This window comes from Geotrypetes seraphini, chromosome 10 (assembly GCF_902459505.1).
Source record: "Geotrypetes seraphini chromosome 10, aGeoSer1.1, whole genome shotgun sequence".
Lineage (NCBI taxonomy): Eukaryota > Metazoa > Chordata > Amphibia > Gymnophiona > Dermophiidae > Geotrypetes > Geotrypetes seraphini.
In genome coordinates, this window is record NC_047093.1 from 53,072,339 (window position 1) to 53,089,661 (window position 17,323).

A 17,323-nucleotide genomic window follows, 5' to 3' on the forward strand; every position below is an offset into this window, starting at 1 on the left:
CCATTATCCTAAACCCACCCCTACCCATCCCTATATAGCAATTCATGGCTAACTTGGCTGCACAAAGACAAAAGTGCAATCACCCCCCCTCCCGCTAGCAAAATAAAACTCCCCCCATTACATAGACGACTAGTATTAAATACTTATTCCTTAATTAAGTAAGAAAGGAATAGATTTCAACATATATCATACAACCTCACATACTGTAGAAAGATTTACGGTAGACTAATCAGTTACATAAACAAGTTACGTGCCTGTTAGTTTTTCTAAGGAATACCATAATATCTCTACCAGGTCCAAATTTCTTTGTCTATTTATATGACACAAGACCCAGGCTAATGAGAAATACTTTTATGAAAATAGAAAAATATGATTCACAAGCCAGCAGCAATATCTAAATATTGTTCACAAAATATCCGATTACATATATGAAACTCAGTACATAATTATCACAACACACTTGCTAGATAACTAAGTAAAATTACTTCTTACACACACTAAACAATTCTTTATAAATAATAATTATTCCTGATTAGCAGCAAACTATTACAGATTATCACCGAGAGTAGCTTTACAAGCCTTATCCTATATCACAATCGGATGCACTTATCTAACCCCAGCTTAAAGATAATAGAATTCCGTATCCTCACCATTCAATTAGGCCTCAGCACAAAATTAGGTGAAATGGAAGACGTCTCCTCAGCTTAGCAGATATAGAAATTCTTTGGTTACAGGAACAAGTGTTTGTAAGCCACTGGTAAAGCTGTAATTTATCGGCAGCAAAAGTTTCCTTGAGGTTATACAGAAAGGCTATTCATCTAAGTTCTGTTTCTGGATTGGTCCAAGGAAGTAATCTGATAAGATCCAAGTGAAAAGGTGCTAATTATAATTAGTCTGTGTTTAGGTGTGGGTGAACTCACATCTCATCACAGGTGTTCTGCACACATCTCTTTCATAATAATTATAATAATTCAGAATCTGTTTCAGGTCCGATTCACTCTCTCTCAGGCAGAGAGTCACACAAGGTAACTGTTCCGGTCTTAATTATTATGAAAGAGATGTGTGCAGAACACCTGTGATGAGATGTGAGTTCACCCACACCTAAACACAGACTAATTATAATTAGCACCTTTTCACTTGGATCTTATCAGATGACTTCCTCGGACCAATCCAGAAACAGAACTTAGATGAATAGCCTTTCTGTATAAAGTCTCATACAGGCTGGGAGACACAGACGCCGTTCGAGAGATAAGCACAGCATAGGAGTATAACTCCCCCAAGATTCACACAGTCTAAGCATGAAAGCATAGATGGATGTCCTTGACTAGAATACCATTCTGGTACATACCCAGAATGCATCAGGCAAAAACAGCAAAGATGTGTTCTTCTTTCTCTTCTTGCAAGATTCATGCTGGAAAGATTTCTTGCAAACAATGGTTCAGGCTTGATGATGTCAGAGAGGCCTAACCTTCAGGTGCAAATAAGGAAACACCCCTACAATACTCATAATACATTCAACAAGACACCAAAATATCAGGCCCAAAAACACACAATTGTCATATACTCTTACATCCACAAATAAGCAATTAGATAATATTAGATGACTATTTAATACTGACATTTAGAATTTAGCTAAAGACATCTAAATGCCAGAGTATCTATATAGTACCTACATACCCACATATGATGCACATTCATCCAGCATACTAAAATATAACCAAAACAATAGGCATTGCATTTGCAGAAAAATTAGAATATGCCCAAAACAACATTTATAACCCTCATAAGAAGCCACTTCCAGAACAAACCCCCATATCAATAAAATCAAAAGAGGAGGTGCAGGAATTTAACTGGTGTCTAAGTAGTACAGTTATAAGCAGCCGACATGCTGCATACTGGAGAAGTTTATATATATGTGTGTGTGAGCGCACAAGTTTCTCTCTTATGCCAGTGCACATCCAAGACTCAGGGGAGAAAAAGAACTGTCAGAGGAAACTGAGCATTGCACACAATATCCCCAAGTCTGAGGCTTATTTTTCCTGCCAAGGTGGATTCCTTTAGTGAGGGAGTGTTGGCAGAGGGTTTTGCAGCATCTCTGCTAATAAACCAGACTCTCCAGCACTGCTGGCCCGAAGTGTGGCTACTGCATAAGTTGGAGCTGATTGAATTGTCTGTGAGACTAAAGGAAAGACTGCCAGGCTTCATACCACTTGAATGTTATCTTCCTTTAGCAAGTCTAAGTTTAGTAGCTGAGGAAGCAGGAGATTGAAGCAGGAGGAGAATGAACCATATAAAAGGACAGTCATGATAGAATCTTGTTGTAAGGCTGCACGCACTCAATCTTCACCCGGTCCAAATTCAGAATTCTATCAGACTCAGAATTCTCAGCAACATTCCATACTCCTTAACTGACAACTGTTACAAAAACCGTTGCCTCAAAGACATCTATAGCACAATAAATTTTTTTTTAAAAAACCATAAACCAGTCTCAAATCACACTTCCTTTACCCAGCATTTCATTTAAACTCGTATTTCAATTGTCATATAGAAATGTCAGTAACAGCAATGGGAACATTAACTCATCTCAGATTGTTGCTGCTGGGTTATGAATGCCTGAAGAGTGTCTGGAGATTCATGTGTTGTTTTATTATTGAAAGTGACCCGCATCACTGTTGGATATAATAGCCCATATCTTGCCCCATTCATTGGAGCTGAAGGCGGAGCAAAAGGAATTGCTTCCTCAAAGAAGCAATCTGCTTAGCAAAATCCGGAAGTAAGTGAATTTTTGAATCTTGCCTTTTCAAATGTTTAATCTGCTTAGCAGCTGATAAAATCTCAAAAGCTTGATTAAAACGAAGAAGCTTGAAGATTAGTGGTCTAGGACCCTTTTGGTTGTTAGAGGCCTGAGATGGTATATGGTGAGCATGCTCTATTTCCAATGGGAAATTAAACTTTAAAGAGAGAGCAGCTGAGGCAAAAACTCCTCCAAAAATCCCGTTGGATTCAAGCCTTCCACACTTTCTGGTAAACCCACAAGGCGAATATTATTCCTCCTGCTCCTGTTGTTGGCATCTTCAAGCTCCTTAAACAGACATATTATAACTTTGTGATTTGCCTGACACTGGATCAGAATATCCTCAACAGCTGACATGCGCTGCTCTAACCTCTCTGTTCTTGCATTTGAAATTGTAAGTTTTTGAGAAAGATTCAAAACTTCAGATTGAATTGTAGATAGCTTATCTGTGTTGTCCTGAATTAACAACTTAATCATTTCAAGCTCTGCCATCACCTGTTCTAGTATTTCTATTGGATATTTTGGTAAAGGCACTTTTGAGGGAGTAGGTAGGTCTGGCTTAGGCCGTTTTGCCCCTCCTACAGCAGTAAAAGCAGTATCAAGCCTAGTTTGCCTGGTAGATGTCATTTTTAGATCTTAGATAAAAGATTTTAACACTTTTGAAGAGGAAAATTATTGTAGATAATAATCTAAAAGTGCAGGGAGGATGAGAGCCATGCTATGCATCCAGGCCAAAATCCATACTCTCGAATTTAAACTTTTTAAAAAAAAATATTTTTAACAAACCAAAAACTATTTCTGGAATGACAATAGAAAATTCACTCTGACATATATCAGCCAGTGTGACTTCATTCATATTATCTAAAAAAATTTCCCTCTTGGAACTGGGTAGCTTGGCAGCCCTGCTCAGAGCTCTCTTTTAAAACCATGGTGGTAACTGAGAACTGATGGGACCTTGTGAAAAAGCTAGATACGTTGTCTTCCATAGTGGGAAGTCTGGGTGGCCATGAAGCAATGTAGTTGATGACACCCCTGAATCAATGGATCCCTGGTTACACACCCCTAAAACTGGACCTCTCTTGTGATGTGTTTCCTGGCCATCCACAGGTCTCCTCATTTGGCCACTTATGGTCCTTCCTTTTGTTTTGGCTTGGGAGGCTTAGAGTAGACTAGAAGTGGGTGAGAAGAGGGATTTTGGGTCTCCAAAGTGTTGCAGCTTCCTTGGTCAGAATGATAACGTTGCTTCCAATCCACGTTTTGAGCAGATGATTCAAAATATATTAGACTAGAGAAAGGAGCAACCAAGCGTTTGAGTGAAGCTAAACTAGCCTAACATAAGCTAGTGAAGCTCAGCTACTGGAAGCGCCACTGACGGGGCACTGCTGGGAAGAAGCTCACACTCCTGGAAATGGCCCTGGTAGGGCAATACTAGAAGGAAGCGCCGCTGACAGGGTGCTGCTGGAAACACCACTGAAGGGGCACTGCTGGAAGCGCCACTGACGGAGCACAGCTGGAAGGAAGCTTGCACTCCTGGAAATGGCCCTGGTAGGGCAATAATGGAAGGAAGCGCCACTGACGGGGCGCTGCTGGAAACACCAATGATGGGGCACTGCTGAGAGGAAGTTTGCACTGTTGGAAGCACCACCGACAGGACAGTTCTCAGGAAAAGCTTGTGTATTGCTAGGATAGAAGGGCAGAGTGAGCATTTTCTCCAACCCCTTCCACCTCCTCTGATCCCTGTGAATAAATAAGATATATACAGCTAATCTCATCCTAATAGGGCCATGCACTTCATCACTTCAATCCTCTGAGCACATTAATGCTGGAGAAAGTGTATGAGGACCTGCAAGTGACTGATACAAAAAAAGAGCTTGTTTTCCAGCAGGACCTAGCAAATCTCCTGACAAGATCATAAAGAAAGATCATATAAACTTAAGAGCTTGAGGCTAGCGAGGAACAACTTGAAGATCTTATAAAATAGCAATGATAGTTTATTGTTTATAATAATATTAGTTCTAAAACTGATAAAGGTAATATGTTTCGACCCACAAAGCTGGAGGAGGAAAAAGCTTGGAACTATGAGACGGTTCCACTGATGCTATGGATGGGCAATGGTTAACTGTGGTAAAGTGGAAGCCTTCCCATAAATTAGACTACAATGGAACGCTTAATTCAAGTCACCTAATAGAAAAAATCTCACATGATCCTACCAATGCTAGTTTGTTCCAGAGTTATAAAAGCTTGCATGAGGGGGAGGGGAGGGGGGCTGCTGTTTCCTGCAATTTTCCAATGTTACACAATTATGGAAGAAATTTTTAAGCTAATGATCATTTCTTAAATTTAAGCATTTATAAATCACATTGTGACACTGAATGGGGCCAATTTACTCATGCCAAACTGCATTAAAAAATTATGTCAATGCATAATTTTAACACATATTAGTTTACAGTGATGAGTGTGAGATTTTCTGGTATAGACCCATACTGTTAATTGTATCTACTGACTTTGTGAACAAGAATACGGCCCATGCATAAGTGGCCTAATCCCTTAATCCGGCACTGGGTTTCCACTGTTAGTAAAGACTATGTCAGAACAAGTGCTGTGATCCTATGGTCTGACAGTGTTTCTGCAATGCCTTGGGTAAACATGCAAGAAAGGAAAGTCTAGAGCAGGTCTCACCGCTGGTGCATCCCCGAAGACGAGAACTTCTGACAGGAGATCTCTGCAGGTCAGCCTTTGGATGAGCTCTGATCCCTCCTTGGTCCTTCTGCTGGGCACTCAGGAAGTCACTAACTGAGCTCACAAGATGGGCCACGTTTGTCTGGCTATCGGACAGCAGCTACAGATTGAGAGAGAAACATAGAAACATGATGGCAGATAAAGGCCAAATGGCCCATCTAGTCTGCCCATCCACAGTAACCATTATCTCTTCCTCTCTCTAAGAGATCCCACGTGCCTATCCCAGGCTTTCTTGAATTCAGACACAGTCTCTGTCTCCAGCACTTCTTCCGGGAGACCATTCCATGCATCTACCAACCTTTCTGTAAAAAAGCTTTTCCTTAGATTACTCCAGAACCCATCACCTCTTAACTTCATCCTATGCCCTCTCTTTTCAGAGCTTCCTTTCAAATGAAAGAGACTCAACTCGTGCATATTTATGCCACATAGGTATTTAAATGTGTCTATCATATCTTTCCTCTCCCGCCTTTTCTCCAAAGTATACAGATTGAGATCTTTAAGTCGGTCCCCATAAGCCTTCTGATGAAGACCATGCACCATTCTAGTAGATCATCCCATCTGACCTCTAAACAGTAACTTTGACCTTCCCATAAGGTCTATCTACAAAGCTGTTCGCTGTTAGAATGTCTAACTTTTCTTCTCTTCATTGTAATTTAGGGATCCTTAGTACTTAGGGGCTCTACGTGGGCAATGTATAAGATCCATACAATGTATATGTATATATATGAACCATGCAGTGATATGCAATGTATATGAGCCAAAGCATACAGTCATAATTTCCTCCCCTTCCTTGTCACTAGACTAATGTTACACGAAGCTTATCTATCAGTTAGGAGGAGATTTTAATATTAGAAGGAACTCAGTAGATTGGAAAAATACCAGGAAGGCATGAGGAAAAAGAAGTGAACTTGTTAATGAACAAGTTTATTCTGCCTGATTTGTTTTTATAAAGGTGTATTATTCGAGTTGGCTTCCGTATTATATAAACAGCTTTGTTTGTGGTAGAAACTTAACTGTGCCTCACTCCTTTCCATGCAGCCATCACTTTCTTCATAGAGAACTTTTTCCACTCTTCCTCCCGAGTGTAGCCCAAGTGCATAAGCTATCCAAATGGCTGGTGTAAATGCTCGTGCCCAACTGTAGAATTTGCGTTATGAGTATCGTTCTCAAAAAAGGGGGGGGAACTCCAGAAAAGATGTACGTGATGCAGGCGTTTATTCAGTCAATAAAATGATGTAGAATTGAATTACGACAAAAAACATGCATAAGTGTTTTAAAAGAGTAAAGACCCAACAGGGTCTGTGTTTCGATTAAAACATCTTCTTCAGGGGCCCTAAGGATATAAACACAAGTGTGAAAGTTGAGAAATTAAAAAAAGAGGCTGCATCCTCTTTTTTTGCATTTCTCAACTTTCACACTTGTGTTTATATCATTAGGGCCTCTGAAGAAAATGTTTTAATCGAAACACAGACCCTGTTGGGTCCCCACCCTTTTAAAACACTTATGTTTGTTGTTGTAATAACAATTCTACATCATTTTATTGACTGAATAAACACCTGCATCATGTACATCTTTTCCACAGTTCCCCTTTTTTGTGCCCGATTTTCACCATATTTACTGCGGACCTGTTGGTTTTCCTTTTGTTTGTTTTGACCATGTGTAACTTTCTGGCATCCAGATGTCTGTATTGTACATTGTATATAGTTGTTCTTACTGTAGGTCTCAGCTCACAGAGTTTGCTTGTAGTTCAGACCCCTCAGTTTCAATAGCCCTTGTCTGGACTTCGTCTATTGTGTAATTAATGCCTTTGTGCAAATAATTGGTGAGATCTTTATGAGATAACCTTATTCTCTCATAGGTGACTTCTGCATGCAAACATCTCCAGCTCCTAAATTTAAAACCGTTCTACACTTAGGGCCAAATTCTGTAAACGGTGTCTAAATTGGCAGCCACCTGCAAAAATGGCCCTGGCCATGTGTCAATAAAGCTTAGGCAGACAATTGCATATGAACAAACTCATGCAGATTAAATTTTTATTGTCAGACCTCAAACACCCGACACTACTTTTTATATTTTGTGTCCTTACTGGGGCGACATGTTCTTCATCGGTCTGATTTTATTACTTTTAGTGCAGGCAAGAACCAAATTAACCAATGTGGTGCTGTAATTAAATTATTAAGAGCACTTAGCTTATAGCCTGATGGCTACCCAGCCATTTCACTGGCAAGTTTCATCAGGGGCTGCTACTCAGGAGAGGTGCAGGGAGAAATATGGCATAATAACGAAATTATAAAGAGTAGCAGCCCCTGATGAAACTTGCCAGTGAAATGGCTGGATAGCTGTCAGGCTATAAGCTAAATGCTCTTAATAATTTAATTACAGCACCACATTGGTTAATTTGGGTCTTACCTGCACTAAAAGTAATAAAATCAGACCGACGATGAACACGTCGCCCCAGTAAGGACACAAAATAAAAAAGTAGTGTCTTGGGTGACAACAAAAATTTAATCTGCATGAGTTTGTTCATATGAAATTGTCTGTTTGAGTTAGGTTGAACAAACTGTTTTTCCATTGTTAATCTGGACTAATAATGCTTAGGCGCCATTTAAAGAATCATGGCTAACGGCGCCTACCCCTCTCCATTAAGCAGTTTTCTTTCTGTTGCTTGTGGAATTGTAAACTGTTTAAAAGAGCCCGTCTCCACGGGCGACTATAACACGGGACTGTCAGGCCTGCATTGTTGGTCATCGAGGTGTGAGTGGAGTCTGATGGGGGGGAGGGAATAGATGATGCTGGTTGGGGGTTGATTGGCAGGCAAGGTTTTCCCACTGAGAAGCGGCCCAGGGAAAGGTGTTGGAGCAAGGCAAACCGCTGCGGAGGTGATAAAGCCAGGGTCCTCCGAGGCAGCTTTTCTTGCCCACCCACTCTATAGGGCAGTTATCGTGAGCTAATAGCTGTTGGGCTCAATGGGAGTTGAGTGGGGGCCGGCAGGGCTCCATGCCCAGGGGGTCTGATGACCCAGGTTAAAGGGGCATGGAGGGACATGCTACCCCAGGCCCTTGCTGGCATGGCAGGGTCGGGGGCCAAATATTATTGTGGTTTTGGTTGTGCTTGTAACTTGGGGAACTGTTTTTGTATTGATACTTAACTTCTTGGGTTTTTTTTGGTTTTTTAAAAATTCTTTATTCATTTTTATAACTTACATCAAGTGTAACAAAAAGTAACATCATTTTAACTTAAATATATCACTTGAAATTCTATAATTAATCATACACTTCCCCCTCCCCATTCGCGGTTTCTGCACTCGCGATTTCACATAATCGTGATTTTTTTCTTGGGAGGGGGAAAATAAAAAAACATATTTTTTACCTCCCTGCCGCCTTCCCAGCCTTACCTGGTGGTCTAGCGGGCTTTTGGGGCAGGAGCGATCTTCCTATGCTCCTGCCCCATGCAGATCGCCATGAGGAAATGGCTTTAGGGAGTTCCTGTCGTAGTCTCGAGAGACTATGGGAACTCACAGCAGCCATTTCCTCATGGCGATCTGCACGGGGCAGGAGCGTAGGAAGATCGCTCCTGCCCCGAAAGCCCTCTAGACCACCAGGTAAGGCTGGGAAGGCGGCAGGGAGGTGGGGGTGGGTCAGAGCCAGATAATCGCGGTCCGGCTCTGCCCGTATCCCCCGCGAATAACGAGGGAGAAGTGTACTCAATATATTTTATCCCATTCCCTTCTTGTTAATAAACAGAGCTGTGGCTATTTATCCCAACAAGAGTGTGAGTTATTTGTGTGGAAAAATGAGGAGGTACGGAGGATGGTGGGGAAAAGGGGGAGGGGGGTGAGTTGGGGACAGTGACAACTGGGCATGTCCAGTTCCTGCTGTTCTGATGTAGTCTACCTTGAAGAGTGGTATATAGTAAGATTGTAAACTAAACTAACCTAATATAACTTTCTATCTTGCTAGTAATGTGGCTTTCTTATTCATCAACACTCTGTTTCTGTTATTGCTAATGTGGAACCCAACTCTACGGCACTGATTCAACCAGTTACTAAGCATTCAATTATAAGTAGAAAGCACATTTAGGCTTTTGCTAAACTGCTCAGGACAGTGTAGTATAAGACAGCTTGTGCTTACCTGGATTAAATGGCCTTGTTCATTCTGCAGAGTATTCAGTTCCTGTGTCAGAGTGCCGTATCCTCTCCTTAGCACATCGCAGTCTGCCTTCATTTGGGTAACCTGGGCCAGCAGCTTGACCACTTGATCCTCTAGAGTCCCCAACAGCGCCCTCTCTTGCCCCTTGGAAGCCTTGAGTTCCACTCCTTGCTCTGCCACCACCTGCAACACTGAGGAGTAGAGCTCCTCTAAACGGCTGAAGCTGCTGCCATGATCCGGGCAGTTAGGTTCAATGAAAATGCTGATGCGGGAGCTGTCAATCTTCTCAATGGTGACCAGGGCATTGGGGTCATCCAAGTTGGTGCTGATAACAGGGGGAGAATCGGTGGCGGGGGCATGGTAGTGGTTCATAAACAAAATGGCGCCAGTGACAGCAACAGCCAGAAGGACTGCCACAGAAAGGAGAACTGTGCAGAGGATGTACGCACAGCTCATCCTCTGGAGACAGAGAAAGAGAAGGGAAGAAAGAAGTGGAAAACCGAGATGAGAAGTGGAAAACAGAGATGGGTAGGAGAAAAACTCGGTTAATAATACACTGAGGCCTAGATTCACTAACCTGGAGTTCAGTGTCTGATCCATGGGCGATTGGAGGAAGGCAAATGGTGGTGATCGGAGGCACGCCCCCATCCAACGACACGGATCACTAGGTAGCAATCCCCACGCATGCGCAGACCATCTACTTTGCCTTTAGTTGGTCTGCGCATGCTTACCATAGATGCCTGAGCGTGCGATGGGGTGGGGTGGGGGTACCCGCGAGCAGAGCAGGGAGGATTTGAAATAGAAGTCCTAACCGCCCAACTCTCCTGCTCTCTGCTGCCTTCCCTGCTGTGCGAGCCCGTGAGTTTAAAGTGGAGCTGCACTGGGGCGTGTTCTGAAACATGCCATAGTGCAGCCCCGCTTTAAACCCGTGGGCTCACACTGCAGGGAAGGTGGCAGAGATCCAGAGTCGGGGCAGCAGAGATCAGCCTGGGCGGCAGAGAGCAGGAGGAAGTTTGGATTTCAGGGCTGCGGGGCAAGAGTAGGGTGGAGGTTCGGGGCAGAGAGCAGGGCGTCGAGTCGGGGCAGAGAGCAGGGCGGCAAGAGGAGAGTCAGGGCAGCGGGGCTGAAAGTCAGTGCTGAAAGGCAGGAGAAGTTGGCAGAGAGCAGGAAAGGTCGTGAGCAACTAGTCTCCACCAGTTGCTTCTGTTTTGATCGGCCAGCCCAGTTGGTGTTGCTGAAAAAGTTTAGTGAATCGCATCCTTCCTGCTTTGCATGCCGCTTACCCTCATTTGCCTGCATGGATCGGAATCGGATCAGCCACGAGGTTAGTGAATCGGGTCGAGGTCGCAAACCGATCGCTACACGATTGGTTTGCTTAGTTTTAATATCACTGCCAAAAGCCACATAAGCCTTGATTCTGTTTAAGACACATATATTAGGTGCCACTAGGCACCCTAATGGCGGCCGCCTTGCAACACCTATGTTTGGGATCCGTGCCGATTTTTTAATAATTGGCTTAATCAGTGTGGTAATTGACCATGCCTGTTTTCAGCCAATTAAAAACAAAAACCATTAATCAATTTAAGAGTTCGGCACCAAACTCTTAGGATGCCTAACGATGATTAAGTGGAGGTGCCGTCCCACACCTAAGGATGCCTAATGATGCCTATCTGAAAAAGTAGGCGTGGTTAGGAGGGGGCGGAGAATAGGCGTGGTCGAGTTAGACGTCATTAGGCATTCGACATAGGTGCCGCCAAATCAGGCAAGGGAAAAGAGGGCCTAATGGAGTGGTGCCTACATAGCAAGGCTAGACCACCACCTCTCCAATCTGATGACCACAATGCCAACTACAAAACTTTCAGGAAAGAGTTGAAAACCAGGCTAGTCAAGAAATCTGTTAATTGATCTATCTAAACCGTCCCAACTCCTCAGATCCTAATGCATTTTCCAACTATCAACCTTGCAATCTCCCTGGCAATGCCCAGGCCAATTCTTTTGTAGAACTGAAAGGTATTGGCGGGGATAGAAGAAACCAATGTAATGTAACTTAGGTGCTGCTAGGTGTGATTCTATAAATGGTGCCTAGTGGTCGATTGACAACCGTGAAGAGCGGTACCTAAAATGTAGGTGACATTAGGCACCATTTGTAGAATAGTACTTGGGATGAAAGAAGGTGGCATAATTATTTAACCAATAAGGAACCAGAAATAATAAATAAATTCCATATTGAACATCCATGAACCCTTACATCTCAAAATCATTATTCTATGACTAAAAGGACTGAAACACTCCCTATCTGAACATAACGCATGCTTACTCAACATCTTACTATTCTTGGCCATTAAAAACATTTTACATTGTTGGAAGGACGTATCAAAAGTGGAATATATGGAATGGTGGAACACAGTTTGCATAACCTTCAAATTTGAAAGTGCCTTAAAAGGAAAGCATAACACTAATTCATTTCTTAAAATATGGAGTCCTGTTCAAACTTACTGTATTTTAGACCGTTGACACATAATATTTTCGGATTGCTTAACCTATGTTGTGCTGTGATGCTCGCTGAGAATCTCTTCCATGCTTTGCATATGTAACGTCAATAATAACATGTGTGCTTTATTTATTCGTTTGACATGAAATATCTGGTTGTATTGTATTGCCTTGTTTATGCTAATTTATTTTTCATATAATTCGCTCGGCTTATACAACTGGAATGTATCATGTCCTAATCAATATTTGTATACTTGGTTCTCTTTTTATATGTTATTATAAATTCAATTAAAAATAATAATAATAAATACACCATGCACAATGGTATGTGTACCCTAAGCCTGGAACCAATGTTTGAATCTTGCCTCCCATACTTCTTGCTATTCTTCATTTGACATCATAATTCTCTTCTTGTGACATCAGAAATTATTGCCACAGAAAAGACTGATACTCATAGTACAACTCTATGATGTCATAAGCAAAGACGACTTGTCAGCAGGATGGGATGAATTGTCACCAGCCCTTAGGAAGATATAGTAGGCAAGCAGTGTAATATTTACATGAGGCCGAGAGAGAAAATGCTAAAGAAAAATAAAAAAAAACACTCTGGGTTTTATCATGTCCTAGCACTATCTGCTATTGGTATATTTCCCAAGTAGTGATGGTGTCTTTTAATCTCTTCTTTTGTGCTACTTTTGTACAGTTTTTGCTTTACATCCCTTCCTGCCACTGCTTGACTGTTCACCCCTATCCCCGGGTTATTATACCTGCTACACACAGGCTGTGGTTTTCAGTGACTTGACAGGAACGAGAAAAGCTTTGCGTATAAAAAGACAAGGACCACTGTTCTCCATGGAATGTGCCAAAAACCTGCTGTGTCGGCAAAGCTGGCATGTTTCTGTCCTCCTGGGCAGATCTGAAGCCAGTGACAAGCTCCTCGCACTGCCAGATCACCCCAGGTCAATGGAACAGGCTCATCGAGGCCTAATGGGGCTCCAAAGAATAGCATTAGAAGATCAGAATTACAATGAGGCAAAATCTTGAAGCAATTGAGTGTGTTTCTTTGAATTAGGCTGAAGTGGCCATTTAAATGGCCCTGTCTAACTGTTAGCACCCTATCCCTTCTCTTTTAACACTCCCAGCAATACTTTCTAAGGGAATTATTACTCAAGGGAATTATTACTCAAAATGAAAAGAACCCCCCTCCCAGCATTTTGTTACAGCAATCTGGGGTTCATGTAGCTATGGCCCTTATCTGCCGTCATCTTTCTATGTTTCTATGTTTCTATTACCCTTAACCCCCCCCCCCACACCACAGACACAAGCAATAAGGTAAGGTTACCCTAGAGAAGGGAAAGGCATCTGGCAGTGTAGGGTGGAGACCTGTTCTTCCTCCTTTAGTGCTGAGAATTTTTCCAGCCTGAGCAGGTTAAATCACACTAGGCTGACTAGGGACTGCTATGTGAGCTGTGAGATTTGTGTGGGGTGGGAGAGTATAGGATCATGGCTCTTTGGCATGGCCCCTTACTAGCCCCTGGTATGGCCAAATCCTTGTCTTATAGTGAAGGTTTGACACATAGCATCTTCCAAGAATTGCTGCCATGGTAAGAGCCCGGGATTACTTCCAGTTGAGAGCGAAGCTGTCTGTGTACAGCTCTCCACCGAGAACCCACAGTGTTAATGAAAGCAAATAAGACACAGATGTTAATAAAAACTGCACCTGGGACCAGCAACAAGCAGCAAGTGCCCTACTTCCAGGGTTAAGCTTAAGCACTGGATGAAGTTCCCTGTGCACCTCTTTTTCAGGAATTGCAAATTTGCAAGAGGACCCTGTGAGTCTGGGCAACAAAATGGCAGATGACTTTTAATGTGAGCAAGTGATGCATGTGCGAAAGAGGAAGCCAAACTATAGCTATGCGATGCTAGGTTCTATGTTAAGAGTCACTGCCCAGTAAAAGGATCTAGGTGTCAATGTCATACATTGAAACCCTCAGCTCCAATGTGCAGCTAAGAAAGCAAATGCAGTAAAACCTTGGATTGCAAGTAACTTGGTTTGCAAGTGTTTTGCAAGACAAGCAAAACATTTGATTAAATTTTAACTTGATATACAAGCAAGGTCTTGCAATACAAGTACATACAGTATACACACATCACAACTGAGCCGATGGTTCTTCTCTCTCTGACGCTGCAGGAGGGTAGTAACGGTTCTAAATGAGCGAGGTCTTGCAATACAAGTACATATAGTATTTTTTATTAAAATCTTTGGGTTGTGGAACAAATCGTCTGAGTTTCCATTGTTTCCTATGGGGAAATTCGCTTTGATATACGAGTACTTTGGATTACAAGCATGCTTCTGGAACAAATTATGCTCGCAAATCAAGGTTTTACTGTAGAATGTTAGGAATTATCAGGAAAGGAATGGAAAACAAAGATGAAAATGTTATAATGCCCTATGGTATGGCCGTGTCGTTCTGGTCACTATATCTCAAAAAAGATATAGCGGAATTATAAAAGGTACAGAGAAGGGTGACAAAAATGATAAAAGAGATGGAACAACTTCCCTATGAGGAAAGGCTAAAGTTGCTAGGATTCTTCAGCTTAGAGAAGAGAGGACTCTGGGGGGGATATGATATAGATCTATGAGTGGAGTGGAAAGGATAGATGTGAATCACTTGTTCGCTCTTTCCAAAAATACTAGGACTAGGGGGGCATGCAATGCAATTACTAAGTAGTAGATTTAAAACAAATTGGAGAATATTTTTTCACACAATGTGTAATTCAAATTCATTGCTGGAGAATGTAGCAAAATCAGTTAGCTTAACAGGGTTTAAAAAAGGTTTGGCTAATTTCCTAAAAGAGAAGTCCATAGGTCATTATTGAGATGGCTTGGGGAAATCCACTACTTATTCCTAGGATAAGCAGCATAAAATCTGTTTTACTGCTTGGGATCTAGCTAGGTATTTGGGACCTGGGTTGGCCACTGTTGGCTTGATGGACCTTCGATCTGTCCCAGTATGGCATTTCTTATGTTCTTATATGAACTAGAATCAAATTCAGAGAAAATAATACACTTTCTGTGGTGGGGAAGCATTTTACTGGATTTCTGGGACCTTTCATTTTCAGTAAAAACAGGGTCTGTCAAAAAAAAAAATAAAATTGCAGGTTTTAAAATATTATCCAGCCTGATTTTATAATCTTCAACATTCAGATTTTCTTATGCTCCAGCAGAATGGTACCTGGTGTAACAGTAATCCTTTCCCCAGTACTCTCCTTCCCCTCTCAGTGCAGCGCTTCATATTTCTGTGCACCAAAAGAACGCCTAATATTTACCCAGGGGGGAAACCCCCCCCCCCCCCCCCGAGCTTTTCACTGCTAAATCCCTGGCAAAATAAAGTCTAATCTGAAAATAAAGAGCCTTGCTGCCAGTTTGGCAAAAGCCAGGCTCTCCTGCAAGCACTGCTCAGGGCTCTATGGAGAAGTTTCTCTCTAGATCTTTGGCCATTTTCAGTCCCATTCTTTGACAGTTTGTTGGCGTCAAGTGGTATTTTCAGCAGTTGAGAAAGCATCCGAGATCCGTCAAACTTTCCAAGTGTCCAGAAAAGCTCCGGTGCTAGGGGAGAGGCGAGGAGTCATTTATGCGCTTCGGGGTGGGGACCTGCCTTGCTCACTGGCGCCTCTCAAACGTTCAAAGAGCTGAAAACTCAGCTCTGTAAATGCCCCAGGCGCTGGCAGGACGGCTACTTTCCAGAACTCGCAGTACAAGAGCCTGAGGCATGAATTGAATGCAGACCCCTCCCCCACCCCCGCCCCATCTTATTGACCTCTCATAGTGGCGGAGGGTTATTTTTTCTTCTCTAATATCAGGCCTTGCCCTATACCCTAAGGCTCCGTGTTATATCCTGCCTCCTCCTGAACTTCGCCACCCAACGAAATCAATGCCTGCTAGAGGTGGTATAGAAATCCCATGGAATACTAAAGGGTTTTTCCTACTTTGGTCTCTGGCTCTATTTCTTTTGGGGCTGTCCCTCATCCTCACGGGTTGGTCAGTTTGAGTTCATCGGGGTCCTGCCTCAGACCCTTAACCAAATGTAACTGGCCGGGAGCCGGTCCCTGATTCTGAAGAGCTTGGAGCCCTGCACCCTTGGGTGACTCTCCCCGCTCTGGATCTCTCCCTCCCTTCCCCCTCTTACCTGGGCTTTCTCCTCCTGGCCTCCTTCCAGCTGGGACGTGGCTCCCGCATCCTTCCAGCGCTCATTAACCATCGTCCGGCGCTACCTCTCCAAATCCGAGGGAGGGAATGAGGTAAAAGCAGAGCCCTGCAGTCCGGCTCCCTGGCACGGTGCCCCTTCCACCTCCCGCCTGTTTTCTCACTTTCCTTTGCTTCTTATCGCCTGTCTGTCTGCCTCTCGGTCTCTTTGGTCCCAGGTCAGGGGATCTGATCGCAGCCCCCTTCCTGATTTTAAAACCTGACTTCGTGCGTCAAAGCCATCTTGCAAGCGGCCCCCCGCCCGCTCGTAGCCATGCTGCCCGGTATAACGCCCTTAGCCAGCCGCCGAGGGTAGAAGGGGGCCGACAGGAGGTTCCAGATTTTCTCCCAGCACCGAGCAGTCAGGGACTGAGGATCCGGATCTGCTGACAGTGTCTGCACTGATCAGATCTTTCCCTCCTTCTCTCCCTCTCTTCTCCGCCCCCTCTGTTTCTTCCGCTCATCTTTGTACCACTAACCCCCACCCCACCTGCAAATGGTCTCGATTATAATTCAGAAAATCTTAAACTGCAGAAAAGGTTAATTAGCAAGAGAGGGAGCTTGAAACTCCCCCCGACCCCCCCCAACAATATCCCTCCAACCTCATTGAACAGGTGTCAAAGGTACAGTCCCCCATTCACTTCTTCCCCCTTCCACCAAACCTCTGCTCGGTCCGTAGACACACCCAGCTAGTCAGTTTTTCAGATATTCACAATGAATATGCATAAAATAGTTTTGCATGTAATGGAGGTAATACATGCAAATTTTATCTCATGCATATTCATTGTGGCAATCATGAAAACCTTGATTGACTGGGTGTGTCCCAAGGACTGAGTTGAGAACCAATGCTTTACTTAACAGCTGTCAATCAAAGTCACAATCCCCTCTTCCATACTGAAGTACATC

General features: G+C 43.1%; 1 protein-coding gene across 1 annotated transcript in view; it reads right to left on the reverse strand.

Moving 5' to 3' along the window:
• Positions 1-16,837, reverse strand: part of FIBCD1 (fibrinogen C domain containing 1) — a 49,614-nt gene extending 32,777 nt beyond the window's left edge. Inside the window, exons 1-3 of the mRNA XM_033962007.1 lie at positions 16,362-16,837; positions 9,664-10,140; positions 5,474-5,633 (exon numbers count right to left, since the gene is read on the reverse strand). Of these exons, the coding sequence (XP_033817898.1) occupies positions 5,474-5,633; positions 9,664-10,140; positions 16,362-16,433 (709 nt within the window). The 5' untranslated portion in view covers positions 16,434-16,837. The remainder of the gene's footprint in view (positions 1-5,473; positions 5,634-9,663; positions 10,141-16,361) is intronic.
• Between the last annotated feature and the right edge of the window lie 486 nt (positions 16,838-17,323).